This window comes from Garra rufa, chromosome 7, assembly GCF_049309525.1.
Source record: "Garra rufa chromosome 7, GarRuf1.0, whole genome shotgun sequence".
Classification (NCBI taxonomy): domain Eukaryota; kingdom Metazoa; phylum Chordata; class Actinopteri; order Cypriniformes; family Cyprinidae; genus Garra; species Garra rufa.
Window position 1 is genome coordinate 42,113,045 of NC_133367.1, and position 21,843 is coordinate 42,134,887.

A 21,843-nucleotide genomic window follows, 5' to 3' on the forward strand; every position below is an offset into this window, starting at 1 on the left:
AATCCATCAGAACTCCGGTCCTGGTTACGGCAATCACAGTGGCTGGTCCAATGTACTTCGTTTCTCCCACCCTCGTTGGCTTTAAACTTGGGATCAGCATTCTGGCCTGGAACAAAATAGTGAGTAGGCTGTTCTGAGGGGAGAGGAAAACACAAAGAAACATCAGCACATATAGAATTGAGCTTCTCGATTAGGGAAGTCACGTAGTCCTCCTGCACCACCTCCAGGTCACCTAGGGAAGTAATACTGGCACAGCCTTTGACCCAAGGGGTCAGGAAAGGCCTACCCATTAGTATCTCAAATGGTGAGAGTTTAGTGGTGGAAGATGGAGTCATTCTTATTTCAGTTAATACTGCAGGTAGTAAATCTACCCATTTCTTCCCTGTTTCGATTGAGGCTTTGGTTAGCCTTTCCTTAATAGTCCTATTAAGGCGTTCCGAATTTGACGACGATTGCGGCTGATACGGTATGTGGAAATGCCAATCAATGGACAATGCTTTGGCTAGGAATTGTGTTACCCTAGACGCAAATTGTGTCCCATTATCACTCTCAATGGTAGTAGGTATGCCAAATCGAGGAATTATTTCTTTGGTTAGCATCTTAACCACTGTTTTTGCATCTTCCCTTACACAAGGAAATGCTTCTGGCCACTTTGTAACTCGGTCAATTATGACCAACAGGTACTTCAAGTTACCTATGGGTGGCATGTATATAAAGTCAATCTGCACATTCTGGAAAGGTGCTTCTGGATGTGTTAGGGCGTTATGTTTAGTCGGTTTATGCGGATTTACTTGTGTGCACGTCATACATAAATCTAGAATAAGCTTAGCTGTTTTGTGTACGTCTGCAATGCAGAACAAACGATTGATTACTTGTATTACCTTTGCACCGCTTGTATGCGACAGGCCATGGTAATGTCTAATAAGAATCACCAATGCCAACTTTGGAAGTGCTACCCTTCCCTTCTCATCTCTCACAATCCCGTCTTTATCCGGAGCACATCCGTGCTCACTCCAGTGTTGCAAGTCAGTTTGTGTAGGTTGACTCTGCAAAATCTTAATGTCATTGTCAGGTACATTAGTTATATGGACAGTCATAGTTACTTGACTTTCGTTACTCATGTTGAACGGTGGTTTAATTTGCGCCTTGGCCGCTTCCCTTGCGGCTTCATCCGCTTTCCTGTTCCCTACAGCCTGTTCATCATCTCCCGCTGCGTGACCTTTCACCTATACTATGGCCACTTTGGCAGGTAGCTGTACTTCTCTAGTTAGCTGTCCTATTAGATTCAAATGCGCTATTGGTTTACCATCTGCCGTTTTAAAATCTCTAGCTTCCCATGTTTTAGCAAAATGATGAACCACCCCCCATGCATACTTTGAATCAGTGTAAATCGTTACTCGTTTTCCTGCCATCAGCTCACATGCTCTTATTAATGCTACTAACTCAGCAGCTTGAGCCGAATTGTAGTCCAAGGCAAATGCCTCTATTATTTCCCCTATGTCTGATATCACAGCATACCCACAAAGGTAGACACCATCAGAAGGTTTCGAGCATGATCCATCAACATATTTGTGCCCCCCCATCCAGAGGCGAATCCGATTGATCGGCCCTGGAAGAACAAGAGGCAGTCAATTCAATTGTACAATCATGACTTTCATCATTATCTACCATATCGGCCATTCCCAAACCTCCTAATAAAGCAGGATTAATGGACGAAGTTGGCTGAATGGTAAGATTTTGTGTGGCCAGCAGGATTGCCTCATAGCCTGAACGTCTTTGTGCCATCATGTGTTGTGTCTGCATGTTATGCAAAATTGCTCCCACCTGATGTGAGGTATACAACGTCAATGGATGTGACAGAACAATTTTCTCAGCCATCTGTACAACCATAGCAGCCGCTGCTACAGCATGAAGGCATGCTGGCATACCTGAAACTATATTATCTAACTTCTTAGACAGGTATGCTACTGGTCTATACGTGGAACCATGCTGTTGCAAAGGACCCCCATGGCCACCCCCTCCGCCTCTCGGACATGTAGCTGAAAATCCCATCAGAAATCTGGAAGGCCCAATCCAGGGAGCCGTTGTGATGGCTTTCTTCAGTGCATTGAAATGCAGTTCAGCCTCATCAGTCCAGTTCAAAAGCGTTCTTTGTTGGGCTTTGTGATCAATCAAGCTTCTGAGATGCTTGTCATGTATAGCACAGTCAGGTATGCAAGATCTACAGCAGTTCACCAGTCCCAAGAAACTTTGAAGCTACTGCACAGTCTTTGGGGACTGCATTTTCCTGATCATCTGGACCCTGTCCGTCGAGATTGCCCGTAGACCTGGCATTATGATGTGTCCCAGGTAGGTCGGCTTGGGTTGTACCCACTGGAACTTTTCCTTAGAGGCTTTGAATCCGGCCTCCGCCAGCACGTTGCAAACCACGATTGATGCTCTCTCGCAGTCTTCCTTGGTCTCAGCCGAGACCAGAATATACACAGACTGTGGAAGGCAAGTCAGTCATTTTAGCGATTGTCCTCTGCACAGCTACCGAGAAGCTGGCAGGGTAGGTCACGTAGCCCTGAGCAAGGCGTGTCCAGGTGAACTGCATGTTCTGTAAGGTAAAAGCTAAGATAGGCTGAGTCTCTGGATGCACAGGTACAGAGAAAAAAGCTGCACACAAATCAATGACTGTAAAATATTCATGTGTACATGGAATAGAATTAATTACAATCTGGACGTCAGGTACAATTGGTACAAGTGGTGTTATCAATTAATTTATGGCCCTCAAATTTTGAGTCAAACGCCATGTTTTCCCATCAGCCTTCACCACTGGGTTGATGGGTGTGTTATATGGTGAATGTGTTGGCACGAGGACACCCTGCTGGACAAAATTGTCAGTCAATGGTTTAATACCCTGTTCCTTGTCTTTGGACAAAGGATATTGCTTTACGTAGACTGGTTTGTCAGTCTTGAGCTTAGCTTTATAAGGTTCCATATCAATAAAACCTGTATGGTCCTTATTTTGTGACCATAATGATGGATCAATCATGGTCTCTACCCTTTGTGGTAAGCCAGACTTGGGTGTGGTTACTTGTGAATCTTTGAGTTCTTCCCAGACCGGCATGGCGTTTACTGAAGCCTGTAAGCTTGATAGGAAGAAAAACATAACTTGGTTATCCATGAACTTGATATCCATATTCAATTTGTGCATCAAATCTTGCCCTAATAAATTTAGTGGAGCTCCTGGGATGATTGTAAATGCATGAAAAAAATGGCTTGAACCCAGGAACTTTTACCTCCAAGGAGGTGTTATGGGACATTCAATGTCAGTTCCTGGAATCCCCATAGAGTTAATTATTTTACAAGTAAGAGGACCCTCATAGTGCGTAAACGTCATGGACCGGTCAGCCCCCGTGTCAAGGAGGAAAGTCTGAGGCTGACCGTGCACCATTAATGTAAAATAAGGCAAATCTTCATCATTATTCAAATAGGTAAGTGTTATCTTAGACCATTCTGAATTGACATCACTCTGTAGGTCTCCCTATTGTCAGGTAATTGGATAATCTGTGCTTCTCTGCTGTGGGTAAAACTTCCTCTTATTTTGCTCTCTCTGCATCTGACCTTTCAATAACCAGCAGTTTCACTTACATGACTGAGACCCGCAGTGGTAGCATACTATTCTTGGCTTTTTTGGCTGAGCCAAGTGTGGTTTCACTTCTGCTTTCTGGTCATGTTGGTTATTCTGAGGCTTCTGCCCAGTGAACATAGCCGTCTCTGTTTTAACTACAAATCCCCCAGATGACTCTAGTTCCCTAACTCGCTTCCCCAATTCATCTGTGCTCATATTAAGCAAATTTGTGGTTGTTATTCTGATTAACTGAGCCTGCTTTGGCTGCATATTGTTAAATAAAGTGTTGGTAAACAATGACCCCATTGCTGCATGGTTTATTGGGAGTTTAGACTCTTCAGTCCATGCTTTCTTGAACCTTAGATAAAAATCTGAGGCAGATTCTTTCGGTTTCTGCTTAGTATTCGCAGCAAATGATAAATCTTGTCTACTGCCTACACGCTTATCCAGAAAAGCTCTCAATTCTTTAAAGAAAGTGTCATGGGAGTCACGTGACGTGCTCATGAACCTAGACGCACTTGAGTAGAGCTCTGCACTTTTGGCCCCTTTTTGCAGTTTTTTTTCACTTTATTTTAAGTTTCATTCTAAGTTTCATTCATTAATAATACTTCGCCAGATGGCATACAATCGTAAACACCAGGACTTGTCTCCGTCGGCTTCTCCGATTAAGAAGAAATCAAAGTCACCGAACACAAGCGATATGGTTGACAAGATGGCGAGCACTGTTGCGCAGTTTGAGGACATTCTAAAAAATGAGTTGACGGCGATGCGGAAAGAGTTTGCTTCACACATGACAGTTGTTCAGTCGTTATGCTCTAAATTGGATCTTCTTACTGGGGAGATGAGAGAACAAAAGAAAGTTGTCGCAGATCACGATAGGCGAGTAGCCGCGCTTGAACAACAGGTAGTGGATCTACAGGATCGCAATAGGCGCAGCAATTTACGGCTGGTTGGATTACCTGAGGGTTCCGAAAAAGATGACCCTATGGGTTTTTTGAAAAGATCGCTACCGATATGGCTTCCGTCCCTGGCGGGCAAAGAGTTGGAAGTGGAGAGAGCGCATCGCGTGTACACTAGGCTTTCCTCAGATCGAGCTAAACCCCGGGTTTTCCTCTTTAAATTGCTGCGGTACACGGACAGGGAGCTCATTCTGCGTGCAGCCAGACTTCATGCCCCGGTGAAAACATCTGACGGAGCAACGCTCTCCTTCTTTCCAGATTTTTCTCCCGTCACCGCAAAAAGGAGAAGTGCATTTGCGCCAGTTAGGAAGGAAATGAGGGAAGCTGGCATCCAGAATTTTCTTCTTTATCCTGCAACACTGAAAGTCATTCTCAATCAAGGTGAAACTAAGATGCTATACTCCCCAGAAGAAGCAAGAGTATTTCTCGGGGTCCATTCATCCACAATGTCTCAGTGAACGGTTACTTGCTGTCTAATCGGAGAAGCGATGCTAAAAGTGGTTAGGTGACTGTTTTCCATTGTTCACTTTAATGATTATTTCTTTTCTTAATTCACAGTAGAAACTACATGTCTATACTGTAACGTTTACTGTTTATGGCTGGCGTTGTGATTTTTGGCAGTTTGGAGACTCTTAGTTTTATTACTTTTTATTGTTTATTTATTTTATTTATTTATTGTTTATTTATTTTTTCCTTTTTATTTATTTATTCATTTATTTATTTATTTTATTTATTTATTTATTTATTTATTTTTATTCTTTATTCTGGATATACTACCTAGTCAATATGTGACTACGGGGCCAGTGTTGGTGCTTCAGTAATGTGCAGGTTTTTGTTGACGCCACGGATCATAATAAGGGGGGCTGGCAGATTAAGGTTTGTTCTTGGTTTGATCTGCCATAGTTCATGGGACTGTGTTGATCTCTCTTTGAATAGTGTTGGGAAGGGTGGGGGGTGGTTTAATGGTAGACTCAACGGGTTTTATTTTCAAGCTTGTATTTTGTCATATTATGCTGTAATTCTGTTTGATACTAATGACTGACCTCAATATTCTGAGTTGTAATATTAATGGCCTAAATGGCCCTCACAAACGTACAGGTTTTTTGGATTTTTTGCGAAGAAGAAAAATTGATATAGTGTTAGTTCAAGAATCCCATTTGAAAGAGGAGGATATTCACAGGTGTAATAATAAGTTTTATGAAGTGGTATCTCACTCATCTTCAGATATTAAAACTAAGGGTGTCTTAATTTTGGTGCGGAGAACTTTAAATATGACTATTTTAGATAAAGGTTTTGATGCAGACGGTAGAATTACATATATAAAAACAATTGTGGAGAACAGGAATATTGTATTTCTTTCAGTTTATGCCCCTTGTATTCCTGACCCTACATTTTTCTCTGTTTTATCATCTTATCTCTTGAAATTTTCGGATTCTGAAATTGTACTGGGTGCAGATATGAATTCTGTAATGTCCCATATTCTAGATAGATCTGGACCAAGGGAATCACACTCTCAAGCTCTTTGTTCTGACAAACTTCGGCAATGTGTAACCTCATCCTCGTTGGTAGACATTTATCGTTTATTAAATCCTTCTGCTAAGTCATTCACATTTTTTTCCGCTACTCATAAATCCTATTCGCGAATTGACTATATTTTCATTTCTACTTCTTTATCTCCAGCTGTTCGTGATGCTGATATCTGTTCTTTATCTCTGTCGGATCATGATGGAAATTTGTGCAGATTATCTTTGATCCCTCGACCATCTCGTGCCACTAGATGGCGATTTAACCCTAAATTGTTACAGGATGCAAATTTTTGCAGTCAATTCAGAAATAAATTTGCTGAGTTTATTGAAATTAACCGAGGTTCAGTGGATGATCCGCGAACTCTTTGGAATGCAGTTAAAGGATTTATAAGGAATAACTCAATTTCATATGCTTCTTTCCTTCAGAAAAACCGACACAAAAAGATAGTCGAGCTGGAATCACAGCTCCAGTATCTGACTAGAGATAATCAACGTTGTTTTTCAGACAATACACTCAGCAAAATCATGGCGGTTAGGTCTGAACTCAATTCATTGCTGAGATCCAGGGCAGAATTCCTGATTCAAAGATCCAGACAGAATTACTATTTTCAAGGGAGTAGACCAAGCCACCTTTTAGCTCTAAGACTTCGTAATAGTGAAAAGTTTGCTAATATTTCAGCAGTGAAATCCCAATCGGGGCATATTATGACAGACCCAAAAGACATTAATATTGCCTTTCACTCTTTTTACTCGAACCTCTATACTTCTTCTGCTGATGGTGACCCTGATTCTTTTGTATCTTTTCTGTCCAACATTGATCTACCGCGGCTGTCAGATTCAGATTCCGAATGCTTGTCTGAACCGATCACTCTTCAGGAGCTGGAGTCAGCAATCCGATCTATGAATAAGGGGAAATCCCCAGGTATAGATGGTATTCCAATCGAATTGTATACTACTTTTTGGTCGGATTTAGGCCCCCTCTTGTTAGATATGTTACATTTCTCAGTCACTCAAGGCTCTTTTCATCCATCTATTAATATTGCTGTCATTTCTCTCCTGTTAAAAAAAGAGAAAGATCCAACTTCATGTTCTAGCTATCGACCACTTTCTTTGATAGGGACTGATATTAAATTATATGCTAAAGTACTATCTCGTCGTCTAGAGAAATTTATGAATAGGCTAGTTCATCATGACCAAACTGGATTCATTAAATCTCGCTCAGCTTCGGATAACTTACGCAGGTTATATCACATTATCAATTCATCTGATATGTTGTCTTCCCCTTGTGCAGTATTATCTTTAGATGCAATGAAAGCGTTCGATCAGCTGGAATGGAACTATTTATGGGCGGTTCTACAGCATATGGGTCTAGGATCGAATTTTATAAACATGATAAAAATTCTGTATGCCAACCCAGCAGCTACTGTTCTTACAGCTTCGGTTTGCTCTAAACCATTTTTTATACATCGAGGTACTCGTCAGGGTTGCCCACTTTCTCCTCTGTTATTTGCTCTATCCTTGGAACCCTTAGCTCAAGCGGTCCGACAATCTGAAACTATCTCTCCCATAATTATACGGAAAACTCATCACCATATTTCCTTGTTTGCTGATGATATCTTATTGTTTTTGGAGAAGCCGTCATATTCTGTTCCTCATGTGTTGAATTTATTTGACCATTTTGGGAATCTTTCTGGTTTTAAAATAAATTGGAGTAAGTCATGTCTACTTCCCCTTAACTCCCAAATTGATTCAATGCCCCTTTCTATATCTATTCCATTGGTTCAAAATTTTAAGTACTTAGGGATAGATATTTTTCCTTCTCTACAAGAAATCATCTCAAAAAACTATAATAGTATTCTAGCTAAAGTATCTTCAGATTTGGAAAATTGGTCTCGTCTTCCTACTTCTTTTCAGGCTCGTATATCAGTGATTAAAATGAATGTTCTCCCACGTATTAATTTCTTTTCTTCCATGATTCCTGTTTCTCCACCTGTCGGTTACTGGAACAAACTAGATGCATGTGTCTCACGGTATATATGGGATGGGAAACGTCCTCGTATTAAACTGACTACCTTACAACGTTGCAGATTACATGGTGGTCTTTCTTTTCCCAATTTTAGACTGTACGCTCAAGCCTTTTCCCTCCGCCCTTTATCAGTCTGGTTTGATTCTGACGCCTCTGTGTCTTGGAGAGCAGTTGAGGAATCTGTCGTTCATCCTTATAAATTGAAGCATCTTGTTTTTTCGGGGGTTCCGCTTAGGCAGTGTAAATCTCAGTTTGGTCCCATTGTAACCCACCTCCTCTCCACATGGAGAGATGTTGAAAGGCGCTCACAACAAGTTACAATATGGCATAAGCATTCGCCTATTTTCCACAATAAGAATCTTTTATCAGGCAATATTCCATTTCATTGTCCGCAATGGACTTATAATACAGTAAACACTCTGGGAGATATCTATGATGACAACGGTTTAAAATCCTTCCAGGATCTCAGAACTCAATATAATCTTCCTGGCACCTCTTTTTTCATGTATTTGCGCATTAGATCGGCCCTACGGGCCTATGGGGTGCCTTGGAACTCTCAGTTGCCTATTCATCCTTTGCGCAAACTAATTCTTCCTTCTGAGGGATCTCCTTCCTCTGCTTCAGCTATTTATCACTTTCTTCTTGAGCATTCATACAAACCTTTATCTATTACAACTGTTTGGGCCAAAGATCTTAATGATGATGTGAATGCTTTATTTTCAGATCAGGTATGGGGTATGTTTAAATTGTCTTCGAAAAATCCTAACCACCAAATGATTCATTGGAAATTGCTTCATAGGGTTTACTTGACTCCAATGAAACGTTTTTATATGAATCTGTCGTCTTCTCCTAAGTGTGATCTCTGTTCACAAGGATCTTTAGGGACATTTTTGCATTTTTTTTGGGAGTGCCCCTCTCTCTCAATTTTTTGGTCTCAACTTTCACAGGATCTATCATATTTGCTGGGCACTGAGATAGGTTTAACTCCACGGCACTTTTTCATGAATGATTTATGGGACCTTACTTTATCTGGCCAACAAAGATGTTTACTGTTATCTGCTCTCACAGCAGCAAAAAAATTGCTAGTCAACCGTTGGAGTCCTCCTCACACAATGGACAGACGAACCTGGACGGTGTATTTGTTGGACATTATATCAATGGAACTCTCAACTTCTCGTATACATGGATCTAATGTCAAAACTGTAAATCTATGGCAGTCTGCTTTTAATGTTGTGTCATCCTTTCTAAAATCGTTGTAAAAATGTGTTTTTTTTTTTTGGTGGTTGTTGTTTTCTGTCTTGTTTTGTCTTGTTTAAAGTCTACCAGGGGTGGGATGGGTTCTTAATTTGCACGTTTGATTTTTGGTTCATATTACTGTTATTTGAAAAAATTCAATAAACAGTTGTTAACAAAAAAAAAAGAAAGTGTCATGGTTTTCAGGCTTTTCCCAGAAAATTTTGTGAGGGCTTGCAGCAGTAGCTGAGCCCGATATCACATCATTATCACGATCCAATGTTGGACAGGCTGAAATCAAATCTGCTTCAGAAATATCTGCCTCCAAAGTTCTTGCTAAAACTGCTCTATAATCTGCCCCTGTGAAATGTGCGTATCTTGTGTGTGTTCTCAAAATAGTGACAAATTGGCTGGGATTCTGAGGGGAAGGCAAGCTTTTGCATATTGCTTCCATATCTGCCATTTTTATCGGTCTAGTAGAAATACCGTTACCTGATCTTAACCAAATCATCACTTTCTGATTGGCTTTAGGTGGATTTAAGTCGGACGGTTGGTCTTGTACTGCTTTAAGTTTATCCTCAGACGGAGCTGAGGGTTTAGGCATGCAATAGGGAGGGGGTTTTGCTGTCACTCTAGCCATATAAGCCGTGACCTGTTTTTTCTCTGGACTTTCATCCCAGACTCTTTTCATATTTTGCCAGACACTATAACTCTTAGTCATATAGTTATAATCCCAATTTGGGTCTCCCCATCCCTCTTTTACTAGACTTCTGGCCAGCTGCATGCCATCGTCTGTAAATAAACCCTCTCGTGGATACGGTGTCTCGATTTGTGGTTTCATTTGCTCAGAACAACCCGCCATATTACTAACGTACGGTTCCGTGTAAAATCCCTGATTATTTCGGTACATAAAATCGACTGGCGTTTCCCCCGGTAACGGTCTTGATACTGAACCCCCCATCTTCCACTTTTAGAAAAGGGTTAGTGGTTAGTAATTTTGTGCACAAATTTCATGTACTGTATTGCTCAACCTCAACAACCATGGAATGAGCTTAACGTTCCACTAGCGACTAGTGATTCTATTAATTGCCCTCCCTCGTTAGTAATAAAATTACTGTTGTCAGCCGCAGTGTTACAACAATGGAACGACCTAACATTCCACCAACGACTAGCAATTAACCAATCTCGGTCCTTAACAGGGGTAGCAGGATCCTACATAGCCATAGGGTGTGCGAAAGACACCCCTCTAATCTAGGTCCGTCCCCAGGATCCTACATAGCCATAGGGTATACAAAAGACACCCCTCTAATATAGGTCCGTTCCCAGGATCCTACATAGCCATAGGGTATGCAAACGATACCCCTCTAATATAGGTCCTATTTTATATGAGATTATCTGGATCCTACAGAGACATAAAGTAAGCCAAAAACACTTACCCCTCTATTGTAGGTCCGTCCTCACTTTGATTCCCCGGCGCGTCTTTCCCTCACAAATTCTCGGGACGTTTTCCCGATTCATAGAGATTTCCCCTCTTTCGCGGACGAGCCCCCAACTGTTAGAATAAATGTATATTCTATAATCGCCGAGAATTAAGATTCGATCTGAGTTGAGCCACACAGCACAGGTACGGGACCCCGGAGCCAAGAATGACAGACACAGCAATAGTGCATTTCATTCAAGACTCGTTTATTGGGGAAAGGTAGTTGGTATTTATTAGTAAATATAGGGAAGTGAAATCTGACTGTCAGCAGAAAGATGGAAAGGGTACGAGATGTCCCAGACAGTCACATGATCTGTCATTACATCATTGTCTATATTCCAAATACAATAGAGAACACAGGTTACAATGTTAAGAGACATATTACAAAGGACACAGGATGTTATAGAATCTTACAATGACTTTCGCTGTTGTCATCAAAGAAACTGGTTTAAATGTTTTCTATCACCAATGACAGTGAGATAGAAATAAGATCTCTTGTGGTTGACGTGTAGTAGTTCATAATCTCCATCATGCTCAGTTGTGATGTTTGTGATGGTCAGAGATCCAGTTTGTTCATCCAGCTTCAGTCTGTCTCTGAATCTCCCATCAAGAACTTCATTATAAACAGTGATGCTGTCAGCCTGTTTATTGATTTCAGCTATTAAAGTGTGTTCAAAATCCCACAGAATCTGATCATCATCCTTCATTTCAGTGAGACCGGACTTTAGAGTGACTGAATCTCCCTCCTTCACTGATATTTTAACTGAATCATCAAACACACACAAGGAGAACAAAGAGAACAGGCTTCAACACAGATAATGGCTGTTGTTTACATGTAAATATATTGAAATATAAATATGAAACAAACATCAGAAGGAAAATAGAGTTTGGATTAATAATTACATGTTTGTGCTGATTAAAAATATAAAAAGGGTGGAAGTGATATTTATCTCACCAATGACATTCAGTTTAAAAAACTGTTTCCTAGTGTTGATCTGTCGTTCATAACTTCCAGCATGTTCAGTTGTGGTGTTTGTGATGGTCAGAGATCCAGTTTGATGATCCAGCTTCAGTCTGTCTCTGAATCTCCCATCAAGAACATCATCATAGACAGCGATTCTGTCGGTCTGTTTATTGATTTCAGCTATTAACGTGCTTTCAAACTCCCACTGAATCACATCATTGTTCTTTCCAGAAAAAGACTGTAGTGTGACTGAATCTCCCTTTATCACTGATTTCTTTTCAATGTAATCACCAAACGCACCTGAAGAACAGAGTTTTTCACAGATTACAGAGCATTGAACTCACTTGAACCAGCCTGACCACATTTCCTCTGGCAGTACAATTCTTCTCCACAAAGGTTAGTAAAGGTTGCCAAGTCTAAGAATCTCTTATTTGACCCTTTATAAAGCATCAGAGCTTCTACAATTGTACTTTATTTTAAGGTATCTTAACTAGTTGTTTATTAGCATGCATATTACTAGAATATTAGCTATTTATTAGTACTAATTAAGCACATATTAATGATCTATTCTACATATGTTTATTCTGCTTCCCTAATCCTGCCCAATACCGAAACTTAACAAGTACCTTACTAACTATTAATAAGAAGTAAATTTAGATTTTATTGAGGAAAAAGCCATAGTTAATGGTGAGTAAGTGTTCCCTCTTCTAAAGTGTTACCATAACATCTTTAATCCTTTAATCCAATCTTCACCGTAATGCTAAATGTAGTAACAACGCTGAATAAGCGACACTGCCTCATTGGGGTATTTGTTGTTCAACTGAACAAGCTGAATTGAGAAGAGAAAGCAGTCTGTTCAGCTGTTCAGCTTAGTGAATGGGTCAGTTCACAGTTCACACAGGCGACCGTTGCGTGGCAATGACAGCTTGATGTGTCACGGCATTATGAGTTTACTGATGTTTAATGTGTGGTTTTATGCTATTAAACAAGCCATGGCATCAATATTTTTCATGAATCACTTTGTCATTAATGTGTGATGAGTTTAAAACAGTCATCACTCATCACTTAGAGATGGAAATATGAAATTGGTTAAAAAGACCACCATCTAAAGTTGTGGATACATCGCTTGAGAGTAGAAAATTTTGCATAGTTGCGGTCTCCATTCCAACTTTCACGACCAGGGCATTTCAGGACTGGAAACAAGCCTTGGGAACAGTAAAAGGACTCTAAAAACAATCAGAAGATCACATGCATGGCGCTGTGGATGGACAAAGAGTCCAGAAAGGTTTGGACACTTTCAAAAACAGATCAACTTTAACAGAACCACTATAACCTCTCAAGCATAATTGACTGAGTTGCAGCTGCCACTTAGAGGAGACCAGAGCGCATTTACAAAAAGATCAAGAACTGATAATTGCCATTCCATGTAATGCAACTTTTACTGGCCACAAAATTCAGAATCGGGTAACTGAAACAATGAGCACTTTATTTACAGAAGAAATCATCAGAGATGCATTTTATACACTCAAAGTTGATGGATCCATAGACCCAACATTATCAGAGTTGTCAGCATTGTGATTTGTTATATTGATGATGAATTTGAGGTTAAAGAAGGTTGACTGACGTAAGTAATGATCGTGCTCATGGCACAGATTGGTAATCTCAGCTTCACTGCAGTTACGGTACATAAGATACTAAAACTATTTGACCCAGCAGACAAAATACTTCCAGCTGAAAACACTGGTTTACTATCAGCCAAATGTTCGTAAATTGCACAGTTGATTGTGTTAAAAAAATTGGATCATAGAAAGAGTTCAGTGAGCTTTGGAAAATTAGCAGCAATCTGGTCCAGAGCGAAACCAGACCAAACAAAAGACAATGCACGAGGAGTCAGAACTCAAAAACATTACTCTGTTGAGGAAACCGTATTCAGTGAAATGATGGCACCTCTAACTCTACTGACTGTTAGTTTGGCTGTTTTTATGTATTTATTTTTATGTACCGGGCTGGTGCCAGGCCTGTAACAGTGAATGTTGATCCTCTCTAACTAAATTAACCAGTTATTTGTATTTCATGGCACAAGAACAGAAACAATTAAAACACAACAAAAAATTCCAACTCACCAACCAGACTCCACAAACACAAGCAGAAGGAAAGAGGGGGAAACATCTTCAATGGTGCCAGCCCACAAACTGGCTCAATAATAAATGATGTGAAGCTACCCTGGAGTAAAGTGAAGTGAAACTCTGTTAAAACAACTGCCTGTTTACTCAGTGTTACTGCATGTGACCATTCAACTCATTTATTGGCTAATTCTATCTGTACATTGACACTTTGAGTTTCAGTAGGCGATGGTGTCGATTTCAACAGAAATAAACTGAGCTGAGCTGAACTGCTTCATCATGTAGTGTTTGGCTGTGCTCTCTCCTGTAACTGTCTTGTTGTTCATTTCTCATCAAATGTCTCAATTGTTTCTCCTCTCACACTCTAAAAAGTTTTCACCAGTTTCAACTTAAAAACGTAAATTTTGCAGCTGCCTTAAAATTTTAAGTTAAATCAACTTAAGCCATTTCAACTCACAAGTTAAATCAACTTATTTTCATTGTAATAAGTTAAAATGACTTGTAGTTTTAAGCTGATTCAAATTAAAATTTTAAGCGGGCTGCTAAACTTAGGTTTTTAAGTTGAAACTGGTGAAAACTTTTTACAGTGCAGACTGATTTCAGGGTTTCTCTAATGTCTTTATGGAGGAGAAATATTTTACCTGCTAAAACTGAATGAAAGTGTTCCCTGATATCATCATGAATAATATTTAACAGCTACAGATTACAATGCTGCTGTGATGCTCTAAAGGCTTACATTGTTTAGACTGAACACTGTATTATTCACTACAGATATGCACTATATAGTATGCACTACTCAAATCCAGTACATCTGATAAAGTCAAGTTTTCAGTCATCATGTTCTGACCCTTACCATCAGATCAGACTGTGACCCACAGTTCAACAGCTCTGTGAGGAAAGTAAAGACTACATGTGAAGACAACACCAAAACCCACATAGCAATTGTTTTTTGTCCCGCTCCAGTCTACATACACAGCCCCTTTTCCCACAGCCTACTAACTAATTCTAAATCTAAAACCAAAATGACATATTACTTAACAATTAGTTAACAGTTTAATCAGCACAGGGAGGGGCGTGAGAATATGTAAAAGTATGGTATTTGGGGTAAAAGTCGCCCCTATTGGGCTAAAGGCACAATAATTTGCATGATAATTAATAGATGACTGACTTTTCCATTTGTTGACATGGTTAGATTCAGATGGTCAATATCATATTTTATTATGGTGGTTGTCCACTCTCGTGGCAAACGCATAAGAGACAAATTCCCTCTTAGGGTCTTTTTAAAAGGTTTATTTCTTGCAAGAAGGGTCAGACAGTCATACAGAAACACAGGTTGCTGCAGAGTGTGACAAAGAAGGGAGGGTTTCCTCCACTTTTACATCTCCTAACAGCCAGTCATTTGCCACACTTACTGTAGTAAGGAAACAGCGAAACACATTCTACTATATCACACTTCCAAGACTCAAACCTTTATGTTTTGGGGCCCTGATACCTTTTCCTCATTTCATCTTCAGAGCAGGTTTAGATAAAGCAGAAACTTACACAATAGTCACATGTCGTTGACCCGTTACCCTAAGACCCGTTACCACCCTTAGGGAGTCGGACAGAGGTCAGGCAAGGACGACAGACAACAAGACTTCAAGTAAACAGTATTTATTGGGTATAAAAGTGGAGAAGATTTAAAATAGTGAGTCTTCTGGGCAGGGTCGTTCCGTCCTACGGACCCACCGAAGGCCCACAGAGTGCAGTGTAGAGAGTGCTCTGGTGAGTGGCTTCGCTGGCTTTCAGTGGAAGGGACGAGTCGGGGCTCACGACTGAACGGAGGCTGCTGCAGGACAGTTCAGATGCGCATTTCGGGTACGTACTCCTCTTCTTCTCCAGGTGACAGGCAGAGACTTGCGGCTGAAGGCCTTCACTGCAGAGCAGACAGGTGAATGTGCAGACACGTAATCCTCTTCTTCAGCAACGACAGACAGAGAACTTACGGCTGGAGGAATTTACTGCAACACAGTCGGTGAGTCTTCAGGTATGAAATCCTCCTGAAGGGCTGTCAAATGGTACATTCAAATATCTGTGGAGTACAACAATGCTAGCCTCTTCTTACGTCTTAGAACGTGATAGAAACTCAGGTAAGTAATGGACATCCAGCGGGTTTAAGTTCACACTTCACACATCAAGACAGTGCATCACATCACTTCATTACTGCAATTCAGCACTCAGTGGGAAATACATATATAGATGGCAGTTGCCCATCTTCTGACCTGGCATTCACATCAGGGAGTCCCATAGACAAGAAAGATGGAGATCGATTGGACTACTCCCAGTCTCTCACAAACGATCAGTGACTTCCTTCCTCCAGTTGCATCAGCGTGCTCTTTCTCCCAAACTCACAGTCCCGCACCCGTCTTCCAGCCCCACTTCCTCTTCTCCTTTTATCCTCTCACGCTTCCTCCGAGATCCACAGTCCCCCGAAAAAGACAAAAACAACACTCCTTTGGTCTGTACTCTCTCCTCTTATCCTTCCCTGATGGCAACATGTCCCAATCGCAGGGCTTCAATCCATTGTACACAGCTGCCGGAGATTTCGGCTAACCACCCCATTCGCGGGGATGTTGCGCTAACCCGGAGGTTGCATCCTTTGTAGGATATGTAAACGAAGTGTCCTCAACTTAGAAACAAACGAGGTGGCCTTTGTAGGACGGGCGGAAAAGGAAACAGGATTTATTACATTGCTATGCCAACACATTTAGAGCATTGTTACGCTCTCACATTACTTAAATTAAGGAACAAAGTTCAACTGTTAAGATAAATTAAGAACAAAGTTTATCCGTTTTTACTGATTTATATTCTAAACACCACATCTTTGCTTGTGTGTATACATCTGCCAGCGTCGGCATTTTTTAAAATTAACGACAGTTGTTTGCAACGCAAAGAATTGTGGGTTATCTGTAGTGGCAAAGGATACACCTCATGCATCCTTCGAATTTCTGTGAAAGAAGGGCGCATTCGAAGGTCGCATTTGAAGTGTCCTACTTGCTTTTCTGAAATGAGACAGCCTCGATGACGTATGCAGCCTTCGAATGCGACCTCCGGAGGGCGCAGCCTTCTAAATGAGACACAGCTAATGTTTCATAAGCACACATGATAAGTGAAATACATTTTTCCTCCACATCCACCTTATGGTGCTTTCACACCAGACATGAATAATGCGTTAAGAGTGAGTAATTTACATGTTAAGTCAATGCGATAGACCTCCCTGTAGCGCCAATTGAGCGTTACAGGAGAATCGCACAAGTCGAAAAATCTGAACTTTGGTGAATATTCATGCCGCGTTAACCAATCAGGATCTTGCTCTAGTAGTGATGGAGGCAGAAATCCAAAACAACAGTGGAGGACAAAATCATCGCTCTTTACTCAATTTGAGCTATGTATATATACATATTGAGACTACAAGCTAAGTTTAAGCCAGCAAATTGAGCTTATTCTCCAGGACTTATTTGTAAGTCGCTTTGGATAAAAGCGTCTGCTAAATGAATAAATGTAAATGTAAATGTAAAATGACTTATAAGTACTTTCCCGCTGACGAGTGGCAGAAGCCCCTCACTTAACGCAAAGTCGCGTCTGTTGTTAAGTGAATAAGGTCAGTTTTTATCAAGAACAATGCTGTGACTTTAATTTAGTGTAAGCGGCACAACAAAAGTAGACTGCTTATGTTGATTTTCCCATCCAAAAATGTGGTCTAAAAGGAAAGAGAAAAGACGCAAAGACAGTAGAAAATAGGTCTTTTACAGTGTCACACGGAATATTTTAACACCAAAAGCATCAAAAAGATTTCTACTGATAGTAATAATGTAGGTCTACCAGAAGATGTTCCAGAGGTTGTTTTTAAAGAGGTGTAAGTTGCAAGTTTACAAAATGTGTAATATAGCTTGACTACATATTAAGGATGCACCGAAAAAAAAAAATCTGTACCGGAACCAAAACCGATATTTCTGGATGCTTTAAAATGATTACTTTTTTATTTTTTACTTATTTAACCCCTTCAGACCTGAATTTTTTCACTGAACAAAATTTTTTTTACCCACTTGATATGTGCTCTTCTCCAACACTTAAATGAGTCTATAAAAGAAAGATTTGTGCCAACTCATTTTTTATTAGATTTTTCTCATGTCCACTGCAATGGACACCGGGTCTGAAGAAAAACAAAAATCCTCATTTTTACACCATACATAATAAATAGAGTTTGTGCACTATAGTTGAAATAGTGTTTAAGATTTTGAAAAGAACACATACTGTAACAATAAACAATGCAGTAAGAATGTGGAAAAAAGGTAAGATGATATGAAATCTAAAAAAATGGTTGTTTGATCCCTTTTTTTGGTTGAAGTGGGTGAATTGGAGTACATGTATAAATGTCTTTGTGTGTGTGTGAATGGGTTTATGTGTACTTGCTGATTGTTTTGATGACTATATGATTGTGTGTATTATAGTATTAAGGTATTAGTGTGCATGGAGCGGATGTGAATGTGTGTATTACACTGTATTCACTGATCACACATCCACTAAAATCAATGAAATATTGATTTACAGGCTATAGTCAATTTGAAGACATAAATGAAATCATAATAATATTAATTTCATTCATTTACATCAACATTCATAAAACATTAACATTGGATTTTGTAGCTCTGTATTTAGCTTTGAAATGCTTCAACAAATTTCTCTACCTTTTTTACAATTAATTCATGAGGTTCCTGCTGATATCGCTCAAGACCTGATGTCCATTGTGATGGACATTGCATTTTAAAAAAATCCTGTGTTCTGCAAATCTGAAAGATCTTCAAAATAACTTTTGGTGGTGCACCGTGGCACGCCATATATAGGCCTATATAATATATATGTACTTTCAGCTCATATTTTTATATTTTGGCAGCCAAGAATTTGGTGCTTTCATAGTATATAATATAGTAACAGCATCCAGTCACAAAAGTAGTTGCAAAAGTGAAACCCTAATCAAAAAAGGCAGCGGTAGGTGTTAACTAACTGCAAAAACATACATGCCACATGTGACGTTGAATGTGGCTTAAACATTTTCGTCTCATGGATTTAAACAGTTGCACTTCAAAAAGCCTTTTGCCGTAAGTCAACTGTCCACCAGAAGCTAGTCATTTCAGTTTAGGGAGTTTTTGTTTTATTTTTCTTACAAAAGCAAAGTGATTTGCTTTAGAAGGCCTTTATTAACCCTCTGGAGCCTTGTGGATTCAGTTTATGATGGATGGAAGCATTTTATTGGGGCTTAAAACCAGTGGTACTCACGTTACTGTAATTAAGTACATTTTTTGGGTATTTGTGCTTTCATGATGATAATTTTAAGTCTGTATTTTTACTTGAGTACAAATTAACCTGAATAATTTAGTTAATTACTTTTAAAATCACAATTCGTTACAGAGTACTGTAATTTGAATTAATATTTCAACTACTGACCGGCATTTCGGTAGCCAATAAAAATATCTCTTCTTAACGGACCAATGAAAAGCCTGGTATAGTATTTGAACCGAAAAACAAGTTCGGTTATTTTTATTTATTTTTTCCGGCACGCTATTGATAAGATAATCATAACTAGAACTAGGGCTGGGCGATATATTGATTTTATCGAATGTGTAGTTTACATCGATTTGTTTGAATGAAATTCGGTTTTCTCTTTAATATCAGCCCTCCCCCGCGCATTCACCATATTAGAAACACGCTAATATATATATTTTTGTTTTCAGAAAGGCACGGAAAACAAATAATGGGAGCCACTAAAGGTATATGATTAGCTGCATGTTAGCCAGTTAGCCGGACCCCATCAGCATCTTTGTGTTTGCGTTCAGGGGAGCTTCACAGGTTTCTACGTGTTTTTGCAGCGTTGAGTAATATATCAGACAAATGTCATGAATCCTTTCAGAAACAAAGTGTAGAGAGAGTGTAAATAAGAGACTGATTGTACAGTACAGAGCGTTGTTGATTATAATAGAGCTTTGTGATATTGCCATCCAAGATGAGTAACAGCTTTTAATAATTTTTAAGGGAGTTTATAAATGAGATATTGATTTAACACAACAGTTAAATAAACAAGAAGTTATTATTAAGTGACTTACATTGTCTGACTATAACACTATTGCCTAATTTTGCTCTATTTCGTGGTCAAAAGTAGTCTACAAGTCACATCTGAGCCTCTGAGCGTTTATGAATGAACGTGCGTTTTTAAACGAATCTAGTGAAATGATTCAATTTCCCATTCATAAAAACAATAGGTTACTTGCGTAACCCCGGTTCTCTGATAGCATTAAGTGAGGTGTCTCACTATGGGATACGCCCCTTCCGCGTATTCCTCAGAAGCCCAATTCCATTACGCCAGCCCCAATTGGCTGGCAGAGATGACGTTGCGTCAGGGAGTGACTCCCCTCCCCTGGTATAAAAGGAGCGACACAACGTCATTACGACATTCAAAACAAGCACACCTCTTCCTCGCTTCGCACAGCAAGGAGGGTGATCTGGTGAGACACCTCACTTAATGCTATCAGAGAACCGGGGTTACGCAAGTAACCTATTGTTCTCTTTCAAGCATACGTTTCGGTGTCTCACTATGGGATATCCCAACTCCCGTATTGCCAGATAGCCTGTCTCAAAGTCTCCTACCAATCAAAATAAAGTGTACCAGTAGGGCTGGTTAAGTCTCATGATCCCACGCTCAAAACAGCATGTGCAAAACTTTGAGCCGTGACATCCAGTTTATAAAACCTTGCAAATGTGTGCGGTGATGACCAACTCGCCGCTTCACAAATATCCTGTATCGAGACCCCCTTAAAGAGAGCCCATGACGTTGACATGCCCCTGGTTGAGTGGGCACGTAAACCGGATGGAGGCGTGAGCCCCTTACCAGAATATGCAAGGGAAATTGCCTCAACTATCCAGTGTGACAAGCGCTGTTTAGTAATCGGCTTCCCTGTGCGCGGCTTTGCCCAAGACACAAACAGCTGATCACTCTCTCTGAACCCCTTAGTTCTTTCCGTGTACACACGTAAAGCACGCACCGGGCATAACGCATTCAACCTTTGCTGTTCTGCTGAAGCAAAGGGCGGTGGGCAAAAGGCTCTTAACTCAAGAGGAGTAATAGAATTGACCACTTTGGGCATAAATGCAGGGTTAGGTTTCAGAAGCACCCCTGCGTCCCCAGGCATAAATTGCATACACGCTGAATGCACAGAAAGAGCGTGAATTTCACTCACGCGCTTTGCTGAAGCCAAGGCTAACAGCAATGCCGTCTTAAATGACAGTGTTTTAAAGTCTGTCTTGTCTAATGGCTCAAATGGAGCCACTGAAAGCGCATCAAGCACCAGAACCAGATCCCATGAAGGAGAAATCGGTTTGGAGACTGGTAAAGCACGACGCGCGCCTTTCATGAACCGGCATATTAACGGGTGCTGTCCAACCGTTTTGTTATCAAAACCTACATGGCAGGCAGATATAGCAGCCAGAAACACCTTAATGGTTGAAAAAGCTTTACCCTGGTCTATCAGATCCTGTAGGAAAGTTAGAACAACAGCCACCGAACATTGAAAGGGAATTACGTGTTTAGACGCACACCAACGCTCGAACACGCCCCATTTACATTCGTAAAGTGACTGAGTAGATAAAGCCCTAGAATTCTGTATAGTTCTGATGACTCTGTCCGGCAGACCAGTCGCGTTCATATTCAACCACTCACTGGCCAAGCCCACAGTGCCAAGCGTTCTGGATGAGGATGAAAGATCTCCCCCGCCGCCTGTGATAGCAGATCCCTGCGCAGCGGCAGGGGCCACGGCTCTGCGTACAGCATATGTATGATCTCCGCAATCCAATACTTCCCTGGCCATCGCGGAGCTATCAGTATC

At 40.4% G+C, this 21,843-nt stretch overlaps 1 protein-coding gene across 1 annotated transcript in view; it reads right to left on the minus strand.

Annotated features, from left to right (window-relative positions):
* LOC141338173 (uncharacterized) overlaps positions 1–20,407 on the minus strand; it is a 28,683-nt gene extending 8,276 nt beyond the window's left edge. Inside the window, exons 1-4 of the mRNA XM_073843728.1 lie at positions 20,274–20,407; positions 15,667–15,842; positions 11,997–12,104; positions 11,307–11,603 (exon numbers count right to left, since the gene is read on the minus strand). Of these exons, the coding sequence (XP_073699829.1) occupies positions 11,307–11,603; positions 11,997–12,104; positions 15,667–15,842; positions 20,274–20,407 (715 nt within the window). The remainder of the gene's footprint in view (positions 1–11,306; positions 11,604–11,996; positions 12,105–15,666; positions 15,843–20,273) is intronic.
* Between the last annotated feature and the right edge of the window lie 1,436 nt (positions 20,408–21,843).